Source organism: Melanotaenia boesemani, chromosome 3, assembly GCF_017639745.1.
Source record: "Melanotaenia boesemani isolate fMelBoe1 chromosome 3, fMelBoe1.pri, whole genome shotgun sequence".
In the NCBI taxonomy this organism is placed as follows: Eukaryota; Metazoa; Chordata; class Actinopteri; order Atheriniformes; family Melanotaeniidae; genus Melanotaenia; species Melanotaenia boesemani.
In genome coordinates, this window is record NC_055684.1 from 23,584,759 (window position 1) to 23,607,405 (window position 22,647).

General features: G+C 39.8%; 1 protein-coding gene across 2 annotated transcripts in view; it reads left to right on the forward strand.

The window, feature by feature from the left end:
- gli1 (GLI family zinc finger 1) overlaps positions 1–18,239 on the forward strand; it is a 54,914-nt gene extending 36,675 nt beyond the window's left edge. Inside the window, exons 2-13 of one of the 2 annotated variants that reach the window (XM_041980937.1) lie at positions 3,468–3,577; positions 6,607–6,839; positions 7,179–7,277; positions 7,374–7,572; positions 8,811–8,979; positions 9,170–9,280; positions 9,577–9,717; positions 10,766–10,915; positions 11,259–11,423; positions 12,301–12,543; positions 12,661–12,961; positions 13,053–18,239. In XM_041980937.1, the coding sequence (XP_041836871.1) occupies positions 3,507–3,577; positions 6,607–6,839; positions 7,179–7,277; positions 7,374–7,572; positions 8,811–8,979; positions 9,170–9,280; positions 9,577–9,717; positions 10,766–10,915; positions 11,259–11,423; positions 12,301–12,543; positions 12,661–12,961; positions 13,053–15,601 (4,431 nt within the window). In that variant the 5' untranslated portion in view covers positions 3,468–3,506 and the 3' untranslated portion in view covers positions 15,602–18,239. The remainder of the gene's footprint in view (positions 1–3,467; positions 3,578–6,606; positions 6,840–7,178; positions 7,278–7,373; positions 7,573–8,810; positions 8,980–9,169; positions 9,281–9,576; positions 9,718–10,765; positions 10,916–11,258; positions 11,424–12,300; positions 12,544–12,660; positions 12,962–13,052) is intronic. The other variant, XM_041980938.1, reaches the window with a different exon arrangement.
- The last annotated feature ends 4,408 nt before the right edge of the window (positions 18,240–22,647 follow it).

Below are 22,647 nucleotides of genomic sequence, written 5' to 3' on the forward strand. Positions count from 1 at the left end.
TGTGGGTAATTCTTTTTTATATTATTTTATAAGTATTAATTTTTCAGTTTTGCTGATAACCTGTAAGCTGAATTGTTGATGCCTTAGGCATTTTTTTCTACAATGAGTACCACTGAGAGAAGACCAAGGCCCCGCTCTGCTGTTGTAGTTAGTGTTTCCTGCTGGATGAAGAGCTTAACAATCCAGTTGCTCAGTTACTGATAATCAGTAAGAATTTTATAAATAACAAACCATATTTAATTTATTGGTGGCAAGCTGTGTTGTTTTGGTTAGTAAGTAGGTAAGATGTAGTAGAAGTAGGGTTAGTAAGATAATATCCAGGAATTGAAGTAAGCTCAGCTAACATAAAATCCCACATACAACCCAACTACAAATGGTGAGAGGAAAGAGTGCAGAAGTAAAGTGCATATTTTTAATATTCCATAAATATTACTGTTTGCCTGAATCCTATATGCATGCACTGTTTTGTCCCCCCCCCCCTTTTTTTTTTTTTTTTGTATATGATGATGTAGAGGATTATGTCTCCTTTTTCTGTGTAATAGTAGTGGTGGTGGTGGTGGTGGTGGGGTTGTAGGGTGTAGAAGAAAGCTGGAAATTCTGTCCTCATCGTCAGCTCCTTGCTCACTGACCAGCTCGCTATGTGCCACAGAAGAGCAAACTTGTTTGGTCAGCTGTTTGATTTATGGCCTTGGGGTTTTTAATATGCTGCTGCCCCATCCTTCTCAAGCCCTGCACCACAAAATTACACCAGGGAGCAAAATCACTCAGAGTTTCTGACAAAATACTGTCTGAGAATAGCACAATGCCATAACACCTGTTTCCGCTCTGTGTTTGAAATCATCTGTCTGCTCATGCTTTATAACGGGGGTGTCAAACTCCGGTCCTCAAGGGCCGCTATGCTGCAGGTTTCCATTGTTTCCCTGCTCCAACACACCTGATTCAAATCAAATGGATCCAACAGGTTCTTCTCAACTTCTTCGCAGTGACCTAATAATTTTTGTCAGGTGGAGCAGGGAAAGAACAAAAACCTCAAGGATCACAGTTTGACACATGCTTGAGAATATAAATCCTGTTTTCAAGCAGGTCTACATGCACTTCACTAGATCTTGCAGTAAATCTTACATTTTGCAAAATGCAATGTTCACTTTTTTGTTGAAGCTAAAGATTGTGCTGCTGTTTTACTATCTGACTGCCAAAATAAAGAGAGAAATCTTAAGGTATTTGCTATATAAAAACATCATATCTAGGAGACAGAATTGCTCAGTTTGTAAACGTTTTTCTGTTTACATTTTCTATGTTAGCTATGTACCCTACAAATTGATGACACAACACACAGTGGTGTGTATATGAAGCTACAACAGTGGTACTTTCATGCTTGAGAGTTTAACTCACTCCCAGGAGAAATACTTGCAAACATTTTTTTATTTTTTTTTCTCTAAATTCCAGTTTGTTTATGAACAGGTGGGCTCATATATTATACAATTTCATCCTGAGATCCACCGCTTTATTAGAAACATACAGACACACACATTTAAATTAGAGACTGCATATACACTTCTCATATACACCTTCCACTGGGCTTACACTACATAAACTGGTTCTCTACAGTATCTCTGTATTCTTGGTGGCCACTGGATCATCATGCTACCCCCGTCAAGACTGACAGGTGTGACAGTGACGTGTGTGTGTTTGTGTATATATCAGGCTGTCAGGGGGTCCCCCTTCTTGGTATTTATTAGTTTTGGACAGCTGAGGTGCTTGGCAAATCTCTATTTAGCACTTCCGGCTAATTATCACACACACACATCCAAAGCTTGCGCTGAATATGTGCAATCAGCCCAAGACCGCCCACATAATTTAGCCACTTGCTAACTTTCGTACCAAATCCCCCTTGGTAACTTGTGGGCTTAAATAGGTCCCTGCTGCCCTTTTAACACTTGTGCTACCACATTACTGGCCTGGCAACCTGTAACACTGAAACCATAGAGCTTTCATCTGCCTCAGACAGAAGCTGTCCCAGTTTAGGTCTGAACACTTGACACATAAACTGATGCAATGCGATATTTTGCTCCTGCATGCGCAGCAATAATGCACCGTGCAAGAGTCAGATTTATAATGTTGTCTAATCACAATGTAGATATAAAAACAAAGATGAGTAAAATAAAGGACTAAAGCTAAATGTATATATGTGTATTATATACAGAAATTACAGTCTTACTTTTTGGGGGTTTGATTACTTTTGTACACCGATAAAACCTCATAGTCTCAGCTATTACCACTTCCACTGATGAGTTCGGATGTAATGAGCAGGTGCTTGTTCCCAAGATCTCTCCGCTAGAATTACCTTACACATACAATCCTGCTGAAAGATACCCCCTCAAAATGAGCTTCACACAAAAGGCTGCTTTGTCTAGCCTTCATTTTCCTCTATTTGTATTGCTAGCATCCCTCAACTTTTGTCCTTTAACATTTGACGCACACCTCAGATTTTTGTCATATTTTTGATCATTAAAGTAAGTTGGAAGTCTGTGTGTGAGCAGTGTCTGGAGAAGTAAGATTAGTGACAAAAACAAAAAACTAGTTTCTATAATTTAATATAAGTTTTATAAAAATATAAGTTTTAGAATATAGACTATTATAAAACTAAAATAATTGTCTATATAAACAGAAATAAATAAATGCAAAGAGGTTCACTTAGTTGTTTGTGATCATGTTTACTTACCCAACAGGAGAATCTCACGTTTTATTACTTCAAAGCAAAAGGTTTATGGTTACAATATTCACTGTTGTTTTTGTATTCCTTTTTAAAATTCAGAAATAGGTTTAAAAAATTGTAATTGCAGCTTTAAATGTCTGGATGCTTCAGCTTTTGGTCAAATTGTTGGCACAATAAAGGTTTATTTTATTTTAAAATTGAATCCATTTTTAAATAAAATCAACATTTCGTGTTGATTTAATTTAATTTTCAGTTAAATTTTCTTTAATTGCAAAAAACAATTGAGTAGCCTTCCGTCATGTATGAAATACTTAACATTATTTTTTAAATTGTGCTGTAGCTGATTTTCTCTTTTAATAATTTTTCTATTTTTAAAGTCTACTTTAAGGTAGAATGTTGCAGTTAAATCTTTCCACGAAGCCAGGTATATCTCATGACTTCTAATCCCTAATGGCATTTTACGCCCAACCTTCTATTTCCTATTTTTACATAAGTGACAAGTTTACTACGTTGAACTAACACTGTTTAAAATAAGCACGATTCAAGCTTTACAGAGTTTATTTAGTCCTCAAACTGTTTTTCTTGGTTTTGGCTTGGTCTGTTATTAACATCCTACACACTTTTTTTTCTCTCTCTCTCTCCAGCCACAATTGTTTGTGTGTATTTGGTTTTTCTTACTGAAGGCGTTCAGCTTTGTTTGGTTGAGCTGACTCTGTTTGTTTTTTTACCGTCTTTCTCTGTCTCTCTCCAGGTCCAGGCTGTAAGGGGAGCAGTAGGTCCCGGAGTTCTAATGCCAGTGGACATGCAGCCACACCAGGGGCTGTATTACTATGAGACCTCACCCAGTCACCCCTCTAGAGGGTAAGACAGCAGTTAGCTAGATCTTTAATATTCAATGACAAAAGATTACAAGCAACTACAGTTTAAAACTAACCTTTTTAATTTGACATATAAACCAGAAATTTTATTTAACATACAGTATGTACTCCACATACCATGTACACATGTTGCTTTGTTGTTTTGGACAACTTATATGTATAAAAACACAATCTGTTCTTACCAAATAAATTCACCTTGCTCATTTTTCACAAGCTGATTTTCTTGATTTGCTGATCACCTCTTTGCATCATCTGCCTCCACAGCTCAGAGTTCCCTGATAAGAAGTTAGCACATTTAAGATTAAGACATGGAACATTTGTTTGAAATTAATGCTGCAATTGTCTGTTTAAGATAATTATTCAGCTCCTTCACTCAGTACTCTTTTTTTTTCCTTTGGTATGATCCTAAAAGCTCAGCACACCTTTCCTTTGGAAGGCTCATTATTCTTTCTAAGCAGAAGCATGCAAACTAAACCAGACTGAATTTGCACCATTAGTGCAGACGTGTTTAAACCTCTTCAGAAATGCTCTAGACTTGAAGCATTCAGGTGTAGACTCTGGCACTCATCAGGGCTTTCAGTTTTGCCAAAGACAACCTTTTAAATTGTTGTATTACATGCTTTAGGTTTTTGTCTTTGTAATGTTAAGTTTCACCCAGGTTTGGCATTAAGAGCACTCTGAAAAGGATTTTCAGTCAGAATTCCTTGATATGATTCAGGATCTGTCTTCTGTTATGTTACTATGAAAGAAAACATCCCTGCAGAATAATGCTGCCATCAGCATGTGTGACTGCAGGGATAACATTAAAATATAAATTGTGATTGGTAAGTTGAAGTTGAGATGTTTTTGGTGAACTATCAGGTGGTTTATATGCGGTTTATTAGTGGGAAATTGCTTCCATTTGACCAATTTGCCACAAAATTCTAACTGAGGCAAAGAAGGATTAATAATTATACTTCTGTCTGTTGGCTCATTAGTTACCTGTCTGCAAAAATCTTACATCTGTGATAATTCTGACTTGGCAGCTAGACTGATGAAGCGTGGTGATGCTTCCAAACTTTTTCCATTTTGAACTGATAAGAAACTTCTGCGTTCCTGGGTGATATCATAATTTTACATAACATTTAGCGCATCCTTCCTCAGAGATGCACCTTGAGCCAGTCCTGTTTCACAGTTCTCTTGATGTCATGACTTGATTTTCCTTTCATATGCCATAATGTATGAAATGCGACGTAGACAGATCTGTGTTGTTCCTTATGATATGCAGTAAATTATGTCAGTGACGTGGATTACAGGAAAGCTGTGAAAGCATCTGAAGGACTGGTGATAGAAGTAGTATGGGGCAGAACTCTGAATCAAGGTCTCACACTCTTATAAAATGCTTATACTTTGTCAAAATTTTAAAGCATCAAAAAAATGTTGGTTTTTCTATTGAAACTCCCCCGAAAAACACAAAGTGTGACACATTTTAATTTGTGTTTATGCTCTGGAGATGTGTAAATAACTGAGATTTGTAAATATACTGACTTTCCATCTTCATATTTTCTGCTAAGTGAGGCATCAATCGTTTCATCACAGCTAACCAAACTATATTTTTCTTTCATTTTGGTTTGCATCTCTGAATCTTGTGATTTTCCTCTTTTTTATATATATTTTTATTTACTAAGAAACAAGCGGAAACACAACTTTTCTTCTCTAGAAGGCAGAAAAATCATCCAGAGGCCTTAAAACTGTTTCTATTTTAATCACAGTTATTCAGAAGATACAGAAGTCCAGGTCTACGTGCAATTGTTGTGGACACAGTGCTAGCTTAGCCTGTCACTCCTCCCCTGTGCTCCCTGTCTCCCTCCCTTGCTCATGCCACCCAGGTTGCGGGTGGACTCGGCCTCTCTCTGACAGCTGCTAATTACAGGCTGACCAGGCCCCGCTGCGCTCCGCATGACTGCCTCACGCCCCACTCAGGTTACCCAGAGTGAGGGAGAAGCAGGGAGAGTTGGAGAGAAAGGTGGCTGTGCAGGACAGAGGAGCATCAGGGAAGGCGGGGAGTGGGGGGACTGAAAAGTACAACTGAAGGGGGTGAATGGTAGAAGAGAGAAGCAGAAAAAAGAGGAGGGTGGTAAATTTGGGGGGCACAGTGGATTAAAGAGGACAGATTAAGCTCCTGTGTGGAATAAACGCTGTGGTGAAAGAATTAAAGAACTGAAAGGGGCGACTGAAAGGAGAAAGTGGATAGATGACGTCTGTCCCTCTAGAAGATGAGCAAGAGAGACAGAGAGAAGGAGGGAAAGATTTAAAGCTGCAGAAAAATCATCAGAACATCCATTGAAAGTCATAAAAGAACCGGAAAGTTCCAAGCTTAGTTTTTTTTTCTTGTTTTTTTCCTTTAGAAAGGGGAAAACCCAGATGGGTTAATTTCCATAGTGTATTGCAAGATAATGGCGATATGCCATCTAGTGGTGGAAGAGAGGCATCACACCAGCTAAGAGGAGACAGGTTTTTCTAACCCCACACTGACCTCAATAAGGTTTTATTATTGCTTTACTTTTGGCCATTTAGCTATAGTTAAGCTTTGCCTCAGAGTTAAAAAAATTACAGAAGGAACACAGAATATTTTAAGATTTATTTATTAACCCTTTAAAAGATTGATTAATTCCTTAATTATTCATTTGGGTGACATGTTGGCCCCAGTACTCAATTATTATATTTGCGTTCTGTGATCCTTTCTGCCTCTTAATGACTTGCAACACAATTAAGTGCGCTTATTACAATTTTACTATGTTGCATTGGAAAAAAAAATATACAGAGATTTAATCATTTCTTCTTCAGGTATGCTGGAGAGAACGTTCTTAAAGGGATCATCAGTAAAGCTACAAAACCCAGTCAGACTTTTTGAACCTTTGTGAAATAATTAATCATATTCTGTTTTTACAGTTCCCGTCCATTTTCCACATTCCCTTGCGCTTTTCTCTTACTCTCTAACTTCTAACACCCTTACTTTTCTGGTATTTGTAGCCTTGTCACATCAGACCAGTCACCCTACAGCGATGTGTCTTCGCTGCGAGCCCCACTCCTTGACTGCTCTCCCCAAGACTGCCATGCTATGTATAATCCCATGACTCCCAGCATGACTCATGGATCGGGACCAGGGCAGGGGAATGGCCACTGCTTGGATCAGTATATGAGGCCTCCTCAGGCCCCTCCACCACACAGTCTGATGGGCCACAGAGGCATGCCGCCCACAGAGGGTGAGTCAGAGTATCTTTTTCGTCTCCTTCTCTACATTGGCTCATGTTCTCCAAAGAAAGAAAAAAAATCTAAATTGAAACAGAAAAACAAGAATGTTTTGGTCACATCTTAAACCTCATATCAGACCACTGCTGGTCAGCCATCCTCAAGATGCTTGACTCTTTACTCCACATCAAATCGGTATAGCTTAAGAAGCACACGATTTCAGGTTACCTTCTTACTGGCGCCTTTTTCAGTTTCTGAGTTATTATAACTCAACGGAGTTTATGATTTTAAAGAATTGAATATGGATCTCTGCAGTTGTGTGATTCAGAGCTTCTCTCTGTAATGTACTACAGGTGGCAATGGCACCCCCTACTGCAACCAGAACATGATGCCATCACATCACAACTTCTGCCAGGTTCAGCCTGGCTCTGATCAGATTGGGTCAGGTGATGGTAAGAAAGCAGTTTGAATTTAATTTAATCAAGTAACAAAAACAACAAGTATTATAAAATGACCCCTCTCTTTCTCATTGTCCTTGTCTTCTTTAGGTTCGAGATTCTCCACACCTCGCTCTATGCTGAAGTTGAGTAAAAAGAGAGCTCTGTCCATCTCACCCCTGTCTGATGCCAGTGTAGACCTGCAGACGGTCATCCGGACTTCACCCAACTCCCTGGTGGCCTTTGTTAACTCTCGCTGCAACCCCAACGGTGCCAGCTCCTATGGTCATCTCTCTGTGAGCGCCATGAGGTATCACGTGTTTTTGTTTTGTATCATTCAAGATGAAATGTTCAGAGGGAAATATCCATTTCTGTAGCCTTCATCAGTGCAAGAAGATTAAAAGAATGATAGCTTGTTGTTAATTTGTTCCAGTCAGTAACCACATTAAACTTCAGTTGGAGTCATTTAGTGCAGACAGAGCTACAAATATTAAGGGTACAGTGTGTAAGAATGACTGACATCTAGTGGTAAAGATGGGCATACAAATTATCTCAAATGCCAACCACAGTTGTGAATGGACGTGGCTGTCATTGGCCAAAATTCTTCCAAACATAAACGTGTTGTCATCTGTGAGTGGATCCAGTGGCTTGATGTGCAGCGATGACTGCATGACAGGTAACTACTTGGAAATTATGTACATGTCTACTGTCTTCTTGTGTGTGCCTTTTAGTCCATTAAAAGGCACACCAAATGGTGCTCTAGCACCTGTCAAACAAAGCCAATACGGCAGTTTTCAAACTTAGAGGGTTCATACTTCACACGTGGAGTTGTTTGTCCATTCAGAGACTCCGTAGTTCAAGGTGGCACAAATATGGCAGCTGCCATGTATGTGGACCCACGGCAACTAGATATAAATGGCTCATTATAAAAGAAAGTAAAAATAACAGTTATTTTAGTGAAGTGATTAGATACCAACAAAGTTTTTATTGATTTTTTTTTCTGTCAGTGACCTTTGATTTTGTTAAACACTCAGATTCAAATTTAGAAAACTTTATTTAGCCCATATGGGCAATTCATTTGCAGCTTACCACAGACAACAGCTAGCATGCAAGGTGCAATGTGTCAGACATAATCCGCACACAGTACCCATGAGGTTGCTGAAAGACATTAAATAATTAACAATAAAATAATAAATACGGATACAGGCTAAGACATCTGTCAGCTCAGCTAAAATAAAGCTATGACAGAGTAAATGTCATTTAAAATGACTGCTGTCAGAATTAAGAAGTGTGACAGCTGAAGGAATAAAAGATCTTGAATGTCGATTGGTTGTACCTTTAAAGCAAACAGACCAGGTAGTTTCTGGTTCACATTAACCTACATTTAAACTACAAGTAAAAATGAGTCTGCAGCATCTTCATGCTCAGCCTCTTATTCCAATCTTTCTGCAAATTAGCCAGTGATTTTATAAACTCAACAAAAATATTTCACTACTGTCTATAGTTTTGCTCTCCTAGAATTGTCTTAATTCTTCCCTTTCTCTGCAGTCCATCACTGGGTTATTCCAGCAACATCAATTGTCAGTCCAGACAACAAGGGTCCATGTATGGAGGAAATGGGGGGACACCTTTGGGTGGCCACACACCAGGTCCCTGCCAAGCTTCACGCTTACCACCCCACAATCCTCGTCTCCATGTGCCACCTAAGCATGGACACGTAAGATGACTCAAACTTGCATAACAACACAGCGTAAATTCAGCATCTGTGAAACTTCTCTCTCTGACAGCTGGGATAAAAAACAGAGGGAGGCAAAAAATCTAAGGGAACATGTATGATTACACTCATTTTATGTTTGACATTAAAGCACAACAACAGACAATAAATGTATTTTTTGCGCATTGTTTAGCAGCTGAAGACAGAACCAGGACTGGGAGGTGTGATGGATGGCATTAATGTGAAGAGCCTGGAGGAGAGGTCGGAGGGAGATGTAGCCAGTCCATCCTCTACTGGCACACAGGTACAGTGACTTCTCTATAGTAATTGCCACATTCACTAATGTCAAATACACATGAATGAATGTAAAAGCATTGTGTGTGTCATACTGTATGTCAAAGACAAACGGATTGCACAGCTTACTCGTGATCATGCTGCACATTACAGTCTGTGTTTATGAAACTCTAGCTGGTGAGTAACTTGCATCATATTACCTGTGGATTACATCTCCAATATAACATTTGGTAAACATGCTTTTAAGATGAATGTACTGAAAAAATTTGGAATAACTGAATTTCTTTTCTGCAAATGTCTCAACAGGACCCTTTGTTGGGCCTCCTGGATGGTAGAGATGACTTGGACAAGGAGGATGGAAAGCCTGAAGCTGAGGCCATCTATGAGACTAACTGTCACTGGGAGAGCTGCAACAAGGAATTTGACACTCAAGACCAGCTAGTTCATGTAAGACATTTATAAACCAGGGTACAACTACCAGTTGGGGTGAAATTCAGACTGCCAGTAGGTGTCTTGAGCCAAGAGCAAGAGAAAGCCCATAAAAACTGACAGACAAGACAGAAAAAAATGGCAAAAGCCATTCAGCGGAATGTAGGCTTTTGCAAGTCCAAGGAATACATAAAAACTATGCATGGACAAATTACGGGGTGCAGGGCTGTCAAAAATAATGCGTTAACAGTGTTAATTCATTTATGTAATTAACTGTGTTAAAAATTTTAATGCAATTAACGCATGTGTGGCATTGTTTTTGGAAGGACCTTCTCTAACACAGTGGCTGACGAAAGGGTGTATCTGTAGCAAGGATTTATAGTTCAGCTGTGCAGGTGCGGGTCTAGAAAGGTTCTGATGGGGGGCCAGGCAGGAGCACTGACCAGGAAAAAAATGTAAAAAAGGTGAAGATAAACTAGTAAAACAAGCAGCCAATGATATAGTTCATCAACACTTGTTTTGGGTGATGCTGCTGTAGAACTTTTATCACTGCTGCACAAACACTCTAGAACATGGTAGAGATCATTTAGAACAACATATAGAAGTACATTACATGCTGCATTTACTGACCATTGGACACCTGATGTTTACCCAAGAGAAGGTCAGTTAACAGTAAATATTTGTAGCATGGGATTTTTCTGTTAATACAATACAGTAAAAAATTTCAGGCATATAAAAACTTGCAAATGGTGATTAATTATTTTTAAATGATTTGGAAATTGTGGTTAACATTTAAAGCTGTGATTAATCTGATTAAAAATTTTAATCAACTGATAGCACTATTATTTATATATTGTACAGTGATTTATAAATCTCATATTTTATTCTCAGAAAACATCAAATGTTGAAAGTGAGAATACAAAACTGAATAAAATTACAACGAGCCATAACTAAAATGCTAAATAAACATAAAGTAGTGAAAATTAGATAAATATATATACTAGATGTACAAGTGATGAATGTTTTTTTTCAATTCATGTCTGATATTTGTCTGTGTATTGTTTAGCACATCAACAATGAACACATCCACGGAGAGAAGAAGGAGTTTGTGTGTCACTGGCAGGACTGCTCTCGAGAACAGAGACCTTTCAAAGCTCAGTACATGCTGGTGGTTCACATGCGCAGACACACAGGAGAGAAGCCACACAAGTGCACTGTGAGTGGAAATCTGTCTATCTCTTACTCTTCTTCGGAAGTTATCACAAAAAAGTCAGCTGTTAATATATTGTGGGGAAGGCGACGGTGGCAGTGTAGCTTCAGGGTGAGCTCAGCAAGGAGCTGTCTTCTGAACTGGTACTATCATACCTTGCTAATTGATTTCACTAGGCATACATTACAACTTAATAATAAGAAGAAACCACTGTCAGGGAACATCTTGTGGTAATGATTAATGCAATTGCTTGTGACTTTGCATAATGCATTAAAGTTGTGTGTAATGACGATTTCTGTTGTCTTTACTGTAGCTGCTGTAAAATTATTGTCTTTATTTTCTGTTGTAGTTTGAAGGCTGTAATAAGGCCTACTCTCGCCTGGAGAATTTGAAGACCCACTTGCGCTCCCATACTGGTGAGAAACCATATGTGTGTGAACATGAAGGCTGCAACAAAGCCTTCTCCAATGCTTCGGACCGGGCAAAGCATCAGAACCGAACTCATTCCAATGAGGTACTGTAGTATAAAAAAAGAATGAAGTACCACTCAGTCCATTAGCTGTCTTTACAGTGAGATTTTTCTTTCCAGTAGTTTCCAGTAGTGTTATCAGTTATTTACATAATTGTATTAGATGGGTTAATATAAATTAATATACAGTTCTGTAAGTTGATAAAGGAGAATTGTACATTGGAAAGTATTTGTAATTGCAAAATGTGTCATGTGCAGTGGCTTTGCAAAACTCTTGACACCTCTTGTCAAAATTTCTGCTATCATGAAGAGGCATAGGAATCACCTGAAAGCACATTAAGATGTGGGAATATTTATTTTTATTTTACTTGCAAGATTGGTGTATAGTTTTGTTTTTTGTTTTATTTTGTTTTTTTCAATTTATGAAGGCAAAAGAAGACAAGTTTAACACCCCTAGAAACATGAGCTGTCAAATAACTTTTTTTCTCACAACTTAACCAAACCTTTGTATGCCTATGACTGGTTCATAATTATCTTTGGAAACATTTAGCAAAAAAGTGACAAAGCTTTGCAAATACTGTGACTCCTCAAACTTTGTTGCAAAGTTCAACTCTTCGTAAAGAGGGGTACACCATGGACAGGTTAGCTGTTTAGCTTTAGTTTCAGATGTTTTTCCTTTTGTTGGTTATAGCGAAACTGCAAAACCTAGAAGTAAAAATACTTTGACTTAAATAACTGAAGACATTTGTCATGTTAAACAAAGGGGCTCAAAATTTTTCATGCCACTAGATTACATTTGAATGATAATGATGAAGAATGATCAAATTTTCCATTCAAAGATGATATTTGATGTAGAACTGACATGTAGGGACACAGCAGAAAATTATTTTTGTGCACTAACAGTTGTTTTGCTTTTTTACAGAAACCTTATGTCTGTAAGATTCCTGGTTGCACTAAGCGATACACAGATCCAAGCTCTCTACGTAAACACGTTAAGACTGTACACGGCCCTGAAGCCCATATCACGAAGAAACACCGTGGAGACACAGGCCCCCGACCCCCTGGATCAGCTATGATCCCTGGAGGCCCAAACTCAGAACTGCTGCAGGAGAAAGAGGAGACACGCAGAGAAGACTGCAAGCTGTTGGCTCCTGAGACTGCTCTGGTGAGTGTGAAAGTTAACTGAAAGCAATTAACTAAAAATAAGGGAAAAACACTCATTTAATTCATATTCTCAAATTGTCTTCGATGAATTAGAACTCTATCTCTTTTTATTTTCCAGAAGTCACAGCCAAGCCCCGGTGGCCAGTCATCTTGCAGCAGTGAACGTTCTCCACTGGGGAGCACAAACAACAATGACAGCGGTGTGGAAATGAACCTTAATGCAGCGGGCAGCTTGGAAGATCTCACAGCATTGGAAGATGGAGGTGCAGGAGGAGGAGGCGGAGGGGAACCAGGAACAATGGGGATGTCAGCACAGGCTCTGAAGAGGCTGGAGAATCTGAAGATTGATAAATTGAAACAAATTCGCAGGCCCACCCCTCCTGGTCGCTGTGCAGGCAACAAACTTCCTGCCATTCCTGGTACATATTGTGATAAAACAAGATAAAAAAAAATAACTCTGGATTTTTAAAATTGATTAACTCTTTTATTTTCTTGGATGTTTCTTTGCAGGTCCAGGGGAGAACATGGGAATGTGTGCACCTTCCCCACTTCTCTCAAATCGGCGTGTTATGGAGCTGTCCAACCATGAGCTTGGAGGGGGATCGATTGCCTGCTCCACTAACGATAGAAGAGGAAGTGGCACGAGCAGCCTAAGCTCTGCCTACACTGTAAGCCGTCGTTCCTCTATGGTGTCTCCTTACCTGTCAAGCAGACGCTCTAGTGAGGTCTCACAAATGGGAGGAACAGCAGGAGGAGGATGTCATCTTTTGAGCCTGGAACAAACTGGGGGAGACCCCCTCTCACCTGAGACCAGTCGGAGAGGACCTCCATGTCCTGGAGGAGGAGGTTTACCAGGTCTTCCTAATTTAACACCTGCGCAGCAGTATAGTCTAAAGGCCAAATATGCGGCAGCCACTGGAGGACCACCACCTACTCCTTTACCTAATATGGAGCAGCCAGGTACTCCTGGCAGAAGAGCAGGTGTTTTAAGTGAGTACCAGGGGCAACCCCTGCCTCCTTTTCTTCAGCAAGGTGGTCCTCGTAGGCACAGTGCCAACACAGAATATGGCACAGGTGTAATCTACCCTCACCAGGCTTCAGGTAACAACACGAGGCGAGCCAGTGATCCAGTTCGTTCAGCAGCAGATCCACAAGCTCTTCCCAAACGATTCAATAGCCTTAATAATGTAGCCATGATGGGCCGCAGGAATGCACTCCAACACCGTGGCTCTGACACCAGTCTTGCCCGCCACATGTACTCCCCTCGTCCTCCTAGTATTACAGAGAATGTCATGATGGAAGCTATGGGTATGGAGCACCATCTCACCCCTGTTGACACCAGGGATCGTGCCATGATGATAACCCCTGGAGAGAGAAACTTCATGGGCTACCAGCAACAGAATCAGACCCTTGCAGGTGGAGGCCCTGTTTCAAACCAACTGTCCCCAAGGCATGACTCTCTGAGCTGTCCAGACCCAGTTTACATGCAGCAGCACTACCCAGGCCAAGGAACAGAAGTCACTTCTAGGGCTGGTGGAAATCCAATGGGGCAGAGAAGGCCTACTCAGCCAGAGGGCATGTCAAATGCACTTATCCAACAGGCTGAGTACAGTATGAGCACCTGCCAGCTCAGTCCTTCAGGCCCCCACTACCCTAATGTAGGCCAAGGTGGTGACACTGGAGGCCCCTGGAATGACACCCACAATCAAGTCCAAACTTCCAACCATGCTCTTCAGAACCAGAGAGTAATGCAGTTTTCAGATCCGAGTCTGCAGCCTCAGCAGACACAGGCCCACTTCAATGATCAAACAGCCCTTTACAACAGTTCTGATGGAACTCACAAGCTCATTATCAAGCCCGAGCACCAGTTTCACCATGGGATGGGTGGTGGAAATGCCTGTCAAAGTGCTAAGCTCCATCAGCAACGGATGCTTCTACAGCAGACACGGGGTTACCCACAACAGACGGGCCAGGTATTGATGAGGAACTCCAACAATCCCAGCTGTAATTTTCAAGGGCAAAACTCTTTCCCCAGTGAAGGTGGGTTGAGCTTAGGCTGCACTGGCTCTACTCTGTCTGATGGCCAGAGATCAGAAACCCCAATGATCCAGGTGAAGGAGATGATGGTGAGGAATTATGTGCAGTCCCAGCAAGCACTCATGTGGGAACAGCAACAAGAACAGCAGCAAAGTGGAGTTAAACCGCCTCCTCTTTCTGACAACATGGATCTTGGTGCTCAGACAGCAGCAATGCAACATAGCCCACAAAACCAGAGCCTTTATTCCAGCCAGACGTATCCATCCTATCCCAACCAGAATCTGGTCATGAGTCCCAGTGCCCACAGCCAAGCAACCAGCTCAGTGACACCTAAAGACCAACAACTCACAGCTCTCCAAGGTGCATGCTATAATCAGGAGATGGTGGTCCCCAGGCCCCCTCAGGGACGGAAACCTCTCAGTCGCCAGAACAGCCTGTCACAGGTTGGAGGAGGCTACCTTGGCAGCCCACCTCACCTCAGCCCCGTCCACTCTACTTCCAGCCCTAGACGAGGGGTTCGTCTTCCTCCAGTCCAGCATCCACAGCACCCTCAAAATGAAATGTTCTCTCCCTCCAACAACAACAACAACATGTACTACTCTGGACAGATAAACATGGACATAGAGAAGCACATGGACCCCCAGAATGGGCCTTGCCTTAGCCAGCAGCACAGTATGGGTTCCAATCTGGATCCAACAGGTGGTGTAAAGTCTGCCCCCATGGCTCCCTATCCAGAGTCTGGCCCCATTTCAAATGCCTTAGAAAACCTTGACTTGGACAATGCTCGTATAGACTTCACTTCAATTATCGATGATGCTGATTCTTCCTCATTTAGTCCAGTCAACAATCCTCTTCAGGGTCAGCCTGGGACAACTTCTCAAGCCTCCTCTCGCCTCACCACCCCACAAACTTCTGTCAGCCTTGCTCCAGGTTCTGGCCTGTCAAACATGGCTGTGGGTGACATGACTTCCATGCTTACCTCACTGGCTGGGGAGAATAAGTACCTTAACACTTTATCTTAAAGTACTCTTGGGCAGCTAAACATACATTCAGACTAACAATCATTGGCTTTGGCCTTGCCTAGGGTCTAAAAAGTCTGTTCTGTTGCTTAGAGGGGTTTCTCCTTGTATTTGCAATAAAGAGACAGAAAACCTTTGAATGGAACATTTCACAAATCAGTAATGTACATTATGTACTGTTTTTTCTACATAAGACCCAAATGCCTTTATGCATAAAGCCCAACCTGCCAGGATCCTAAACTACCAAGGGATATGTAGCTTACTGTAGACCCATGTAAAAGGGATCGCTATGTTTTGGTTAAAAGTTGAGACCAAGATACTCTACGGTCTCTTCAAAGGTTTAAAAAATTAAAAACCTTAAAACCAAAGGTACCTGATTACCCCTCCCCTATTTCTGAATTTCACCCCTGCTGCTTTGGTACTTTTTTCCCCCTTGTGCCTTAGTGTGAGACACAAAACCATTTGCCTTTTACGTAATGACAATGCTGAACTTTTTTGCTGAACAGGTGTTCCTTTTACAAAGGGCTTTGTCAACAGTGGAGCAGAGAAGTATACATGTAAATAAGTTTTATATATATACAGAATGTAGAGTACATGACAATGAGACTTTGGACAGTTATCCTGTCTTTTGATAGTCTGCTTGAATTCTGAAGCCTGCTGTTCGAGGGCTGAGATGTTTGTTCAAACGGTTGTTTGAAGAACTGAGAAAGGTATGCTTTTAGCGATTGAAAAAATATTTTCCTGAGCGACTAAATATTTTTCAGTATTGCTCGGGATTTCCTCTTTTTCAGGATCAACACAATCTGTACAAATGGCCTATCAGTATTTCTACAAATACACAAATGCAGAGCAATCACAGACATTGTATCCTAACACTTGTGCCTACACACACGCACACTCAGGACTTGTTTTGAATCTTTGGTATTCACATTACATGTATTTTGTTCTTGCCTTTCCAGATAGAGAGTTTGCACTCCACGTGTTTACTAAAAGTATTCCTAAAGCAACTTAATTTTTTCAGTTGTGTTTGTAAGGAGTGTGCCTACCCCTTCTAAGGTACATAAAATGAGCAAAGCTCAAGTATAATATGTATCAATATTCATCTCCAAATGGCGGTATGTATGTCTTCAACATACTGCCTTGCTTAAAATGAACCCAAACTGACCCATACATGACTCTACTGAGGATGGTTATTGAAGCTATTGAATGATATCTAACTCAGCTGGTTTGTGCCTGTTGACATGCAGTAGTTTCCTACAGTTTAGAAAGTGAGGAACATTCATAGTGCAGTGCTTCTGCACTGGCTCTAATCCCAAAGAGGAGTTATATGGAAAATTTTGTATAACTAATTCAGGAGAGGGGATCAAGAAGTGCGAATTTGATCAGTGACTACCACTGTAGTAAAATATGTTTTGTTTTAGGTACAGAGCAGTACTTTGTACAACTATTGAGCTGTATCCCAGGAAGTAAGCTGCAGCTCTTTGTAGGAGAACTAATTGTATACTGTGGCTTTGCACTGACTTCAGCACTATGTGGAAAGATCTCTGTCTCTTACAACTATTCATGCAAACCTCATTTTGATAACAATACATAATTTATACAGTAATTTTTTAGACAGTTACTAAAAAAAACATCTGAGCATGCCTGCGCTCAGTGGGGTCACATTAAAGTTTTACTTTAGCATTTCATGGGACTCATCAGCATAACATAATAGTATCACTTCAGTGTTTGCCAAGTATTAGCACAAATGAACATTTCTTCATTTCTGAACCTGTGCACAACCTACCAAAGACATCTTAAAGTGACTGAGGAACAGATGCACAATTAGAGTATTATAACTCAACACTAACACTAGCAATAAGTACGTGAATATTGACTGTTAGTGCTGTTATTTAGAATGTATGAGATGTTTTGTACAAATTCTTTTATATTAATGAACTTTATGGATGTTGCAGTCTGTGTGTGTATGTTTTGTAACTGTCATCCTTCATTCTGACTTGGACTTGGACTTTTTTGCTGGCAAAAGAATATCACCTTTAGCGACATAAAAAGCTATAATGGTAGCGATAACTATAATAGATCAAAGTGAAGTGTTATATTTTGTGTACAATTTTCTACATTTTTATACATATGTGCTATATTTTACCATTTTATGAATAAACGTGCAGTTTGAGATGGATTCAGAATGTTTGTCACATTTTTCTTAGCCGCTTAGATTGTCAGAACTTCACAAAACCTTTGTGTGGTACTATGCAAGCTGATTTAATAACCTATAAAGAGGCATATTTTAGGCTGTGATGATATTATTGTAATTATTAGATAAAGATTTTAATAATCCTAACATGTTTCCTTATAAATATAAGTGCATAGTATATCTGCTCTTGCTGGAAGACTTGTTTCTATGCCTGATGGCCTAATGCAGTAACTCCTTTCATCCCATAGAGTGCAGTACAGCCTGTGAACATGCATGCATAGACTTCAGTTTGACATACCACGGATGTATCTCTGGAGGAATTACATAAATGTTACATTCTTTTTCTGCATAGACAGTCACTCCTGACAGTTAAACTGCATTAATTTTACACAATTTCTCCCTGAGATTATTTAAAAGTCTATCCAAATGACCAAGAATAAAGCACGTGTCCCAATTCACCCATTCACCACGCAATTTTTTTCTTTTTTTTTGTCCCATGGACTAATTGGAAACCCCTTGTTCTGAATATGAATTAGACCTCACAGCAGCCTGTTATGGGCTATAAAGACCTGCCAAGATTAAGTAGATGAACATTAAAAGTGGCTCTTGGTGACATCAGTGCCTGGACAGACTCTCTGTGGTCAATGGGGATTGGCACTGCGGCCTGCTGAATGCTGTAAGAAAGAAAAACTACACAAACCTGGCTTGTAAAATATTATCAACAACGGTCTGTGATTTAAATCACCTCATATGAAAGCGTGATGGGGAAACTGAGCTTAAAAATGGGAGTATGGAACTGTTAATAAACATCTGTAAAAGTGACTCCCAATCATTTTGGCTTTAAAATGATGTCATATATATTTCTGTCTTCTACATCACATGTTATGGTGGTGTGAACACGAGTCATGACAAGTTCAATGAAAGAGTGTCTTTTTCACTCTACATTATTTTTTTACGCTTGATAATCCTATCTGAAAGAAATACTGCAGTGAAGTACTACGCACACTAGAGTAAATCACAGTAACCATGGGAACAGAATGGACACCTGCTACGTACAACAGCTAGCTAAACTTGTTAACATGTTTTCAACAGATTGAACCAAGTGTTAAAACCAACATTTTAAACCTTTAATGACAGGTGATGGATATTTTAAAGACGCAAGTTGTAAGTGACAATACGCTTGAATATTTAAGTATGTCCTGTGTCATAATAGGTGTCCAGATAAACTTTCCATTTGTTCGTAGCTAATTTTGTTTGCTAGCTGTCACTGACCTAATGTGATAGCTCTCTATCTCTCTCTTATTGTGAGCTCAGTAGGCTGTTTAGAATAACTGACTTTGTAAAATATTTTCACTGCCTTTACTTTCTACAGTGTTGGATCGTTTTGGTTTAGGGGCCTTAGTGTGCTATATTGGCATTGTGGTGTTGTGGCATGGCACAGTAGACTCACAGCAGCCACTACAGCCTGGCAAAGATGCTAAAGCTGACTCATTTGCTCCAAGGCAAGGGGAAGTTTTCCTGACGGCTTACTGATTTGCAATCTGGCATACCCACATTTGTGATTTCAAACAATAGCTCAGTTTCCACAAAAGAGACACATATAGTGTTTGAAGGAGGGTGAAGCTGGCAGAAGACTAAAGGGACAGTTACAATTCACATTTTTTATAGCCATATGTGTAGAATACACACATTTGGGAAAATATCATTGCAAGAAAAAGCTAATGTTACAACCTCTGTGGGCCCACACCTCGTAAAATCTGGAGGTCACCATTTAATTGCACAGAGTCTGAAACGTTCAAAATATGTGCAATACATCAAAAGTTATGTACCCATATAGAAACTATCATCCTTGTAATAAGGTGCAGACACTAAATTAGAAGGCTGTCCTTTTTTAAAAGAAATGACAGAACATTAACCCTTGTGTGTCAGTTGGAGAGAAGGCTGGGAGCAGGCTTGTGTCAAAGCTAAATCTTTATCTTTAATAAAATCTAACCAAAACTAGACATCAAGGCATGGACCAATACATGCGGATAATGTAGAAGACTCAACAGTTGTATACTTTTCATGTTTTTGATGCTAATCCACTGATTGGGGATTTGGTGAGGATTGTAAAACAATGCAGAGGTAATGTCTATCAAATAGTGCGGAAGATGCTTTACAATATGTTAAACATTAAGCAACATACACACACACACACTAACAGCAGTTCCACGTTTGAAAAGAAATAGAATGAAGTCACATAGCAAACATTTTGTTTAATTTTTTTAACATATTTTTAGCAACTATTCTTTTTACCCTCATGTAAAGTATACTGTACATGAGCTTATAAGCTTGGGTGCCATATATATATATATATATATATATAGAAGTATACTGTGACACTTATTTTTACGTGTTCTTCACAGAAATGGAGGTAAGGAAAATGTATCACAGGTTAAAGAAAAAAAAAGGATTCTATATTAAATACTAAAAAAAATATGTCTCATAAACCTGAACACTCGTTCTGTTAATGTCTTTGTTTTTGCTCAAGCCTTGTTTGACATAATGATAAAAAATAATTAGATTTCCAGCACAGAGATGTTACTCAGAATGTACAATTTGGAGACAATCAGCAAATTTACATGACACTAGAATATGATTAATTACTGTTAGTCCAAACAAAACCAGACTTTTAAAATACACGTAAATGTGTTTATCTGACTGAAATCATACAAAGTCAAAGCTCTCAAAATTAGACAAACATCCCCAAATAACATGGTTGGAGCCCGAGTTTGTCTCATTCTTCCAGCCAAAGCGTAAAATATCCCTAATAGCCCCCCACCCACAGGATTCAAGTCTATTTGTGTATGTGTGCTTGTGTATGTGAGTGGATGTTTGTGTATTTTTTTGACTGAAGTATGTTTTTTAATATAAAATATGAAAGGTTAGATGGAACAGATGCAAAGGTAGTACTGTCACCTCTCAGCAATGTGATCCCCTCTTCTAGCATTACAAATGGAATAAGAACAGAGTTTTTCAAATGCAAAGGAGTGGGCAGCATAATGACTTTTCTCTTTTTTGTCTGGCCATTCAGGAGAAGGCTTTTCTTTTCCTTTGTCACTTAGGTTGGCATATAATTAACTCCTGCTTAATATGCTGTATAAGGGTTCTCATCCCCATGCAAGAAGCTTTGAACCCCCTATACCTCAGACTGGGACAAAACCCTGTGGGACATCTTCGTCCACGCTCCCTAAAATGTGTTTGAGAGAAAGTATGTTGTTGTTGTTGATAGTAGAAATCTTAAACTATAGTGCTATAGCACTTCTGTATTCTTTTTACATGGCATAACTGTAAAACTATGTTTAGAAAGAACAGATGTCTAATGTACCAGTTGTTGCTGTAATGATGTGTCAGAATGTGGCAGACTCATCGATGGAAGTTTAATATGGCACTTTTTAAATAAAGTTGAGAAACCACTAGATTTCACTTTTATCAACAAGTAGAAACTGGTTTATCGAGGAGTGTGAATAAGAATGTGCCTTAGACCAATGAGTACACTGCAAATGTAATTGCTTGAACTTTTCATTGGAGAATATTCCTCTTTCCACTTTTTGAAGGTAATTTAAAAAAAAAAAAAAAAAAAAAAAGCTCCCAGGACCTCCAAAGCACCTCTGCACCTCTGTGACCCTCAATGGTAGCTAAGTTTATTGCCCCTGCCTGATCCAGCTCCTCTCCTCCCTCTCCTCCGACCATGCCACCACAAAGGGTCGGGATGACCCCTATGTCCCTCTCTTTCTTCGTCCCTCTGCTCCCTCCCCACCTTCAGGATGCTTTCTCTTCCAGAATCTATTAAGGAAACAAACCCCTAGTCATGATTGGTGAATGAGTAAAGGGCCGTGTATTCTATTTTTTTTTTATTTTTGTTTGTTTGTTTGTTTTTTTTTTACCATGAGCTGATGGTGAAAGTGAGTGAGCTGATAAGGGGAAATTTTGTTGTAAAACTCAATTATAAATCCAAAATAACAATGTTTAACCAACTGGTATTAATTCAGTCTTCATGCCTTTTTAAACAGGGAAAAGGTTGTAATTATTTTCCTATGGCAGCTATGAGCCTGTGGTTGTTTAAACTATTTATGCTCAGTAAACTGTGTGACCATTAGGAGCAGCGTTTTTGAGTGACAGGTGAGTAGATAGCCCGTTTTGTGCATCTCTGTCTTTAACCTACTTAATCTGTGCCACAGTGTCAGATCCCTGTTTGTTTACTCCCCGTAGACTCTTTAGCGGCACCCATTATGCACCGTGAAAAGCTACCCCGGCTTGCACTCATTTGGCAGAGTTAAAGGTGGGGGGTGGGGGGTCACTATAAAGCCAAGGTGGGGGTCCTGTACGCTGCGTTAGAGATTTACTTCGGATGTTTTTTTCAGTTGCAAAACAGATTACAGCCCAGGTTGCAACACAAAGGACTGTCAATGCACCACTTCCTACAGTCATCCAGGGGTGAATGGAGCACAGGACGGGGTCCACTCCAGGCCACTTGAGCGCAGGTGCGACATACATAACAGTGAAGCAGTGAACCCATAAAACATAAAGGGGAGATGGGGAGTAGAGGGGGTGAGCACATACCTGTTCTCATTAACCTGCGGTTAATATAATATCTTTGTGGTGAAAATGTTGCTAAAAGAGCTGCTTAACGGCTTCATTTTACCTTGTCATCGAGCAGGCTAAATTTATGATCCTGAGACCTCTGTAAGTACAGGAGTTAACTTTTCCGATCAGTTAGAGTATAAAAAGCTCACAAATAAATAGAATGGAATAAAATGGAATCTTCCAAACATTCATGTAATGCCTAGTAAGGCAATGATTCAAAGTAATTAGT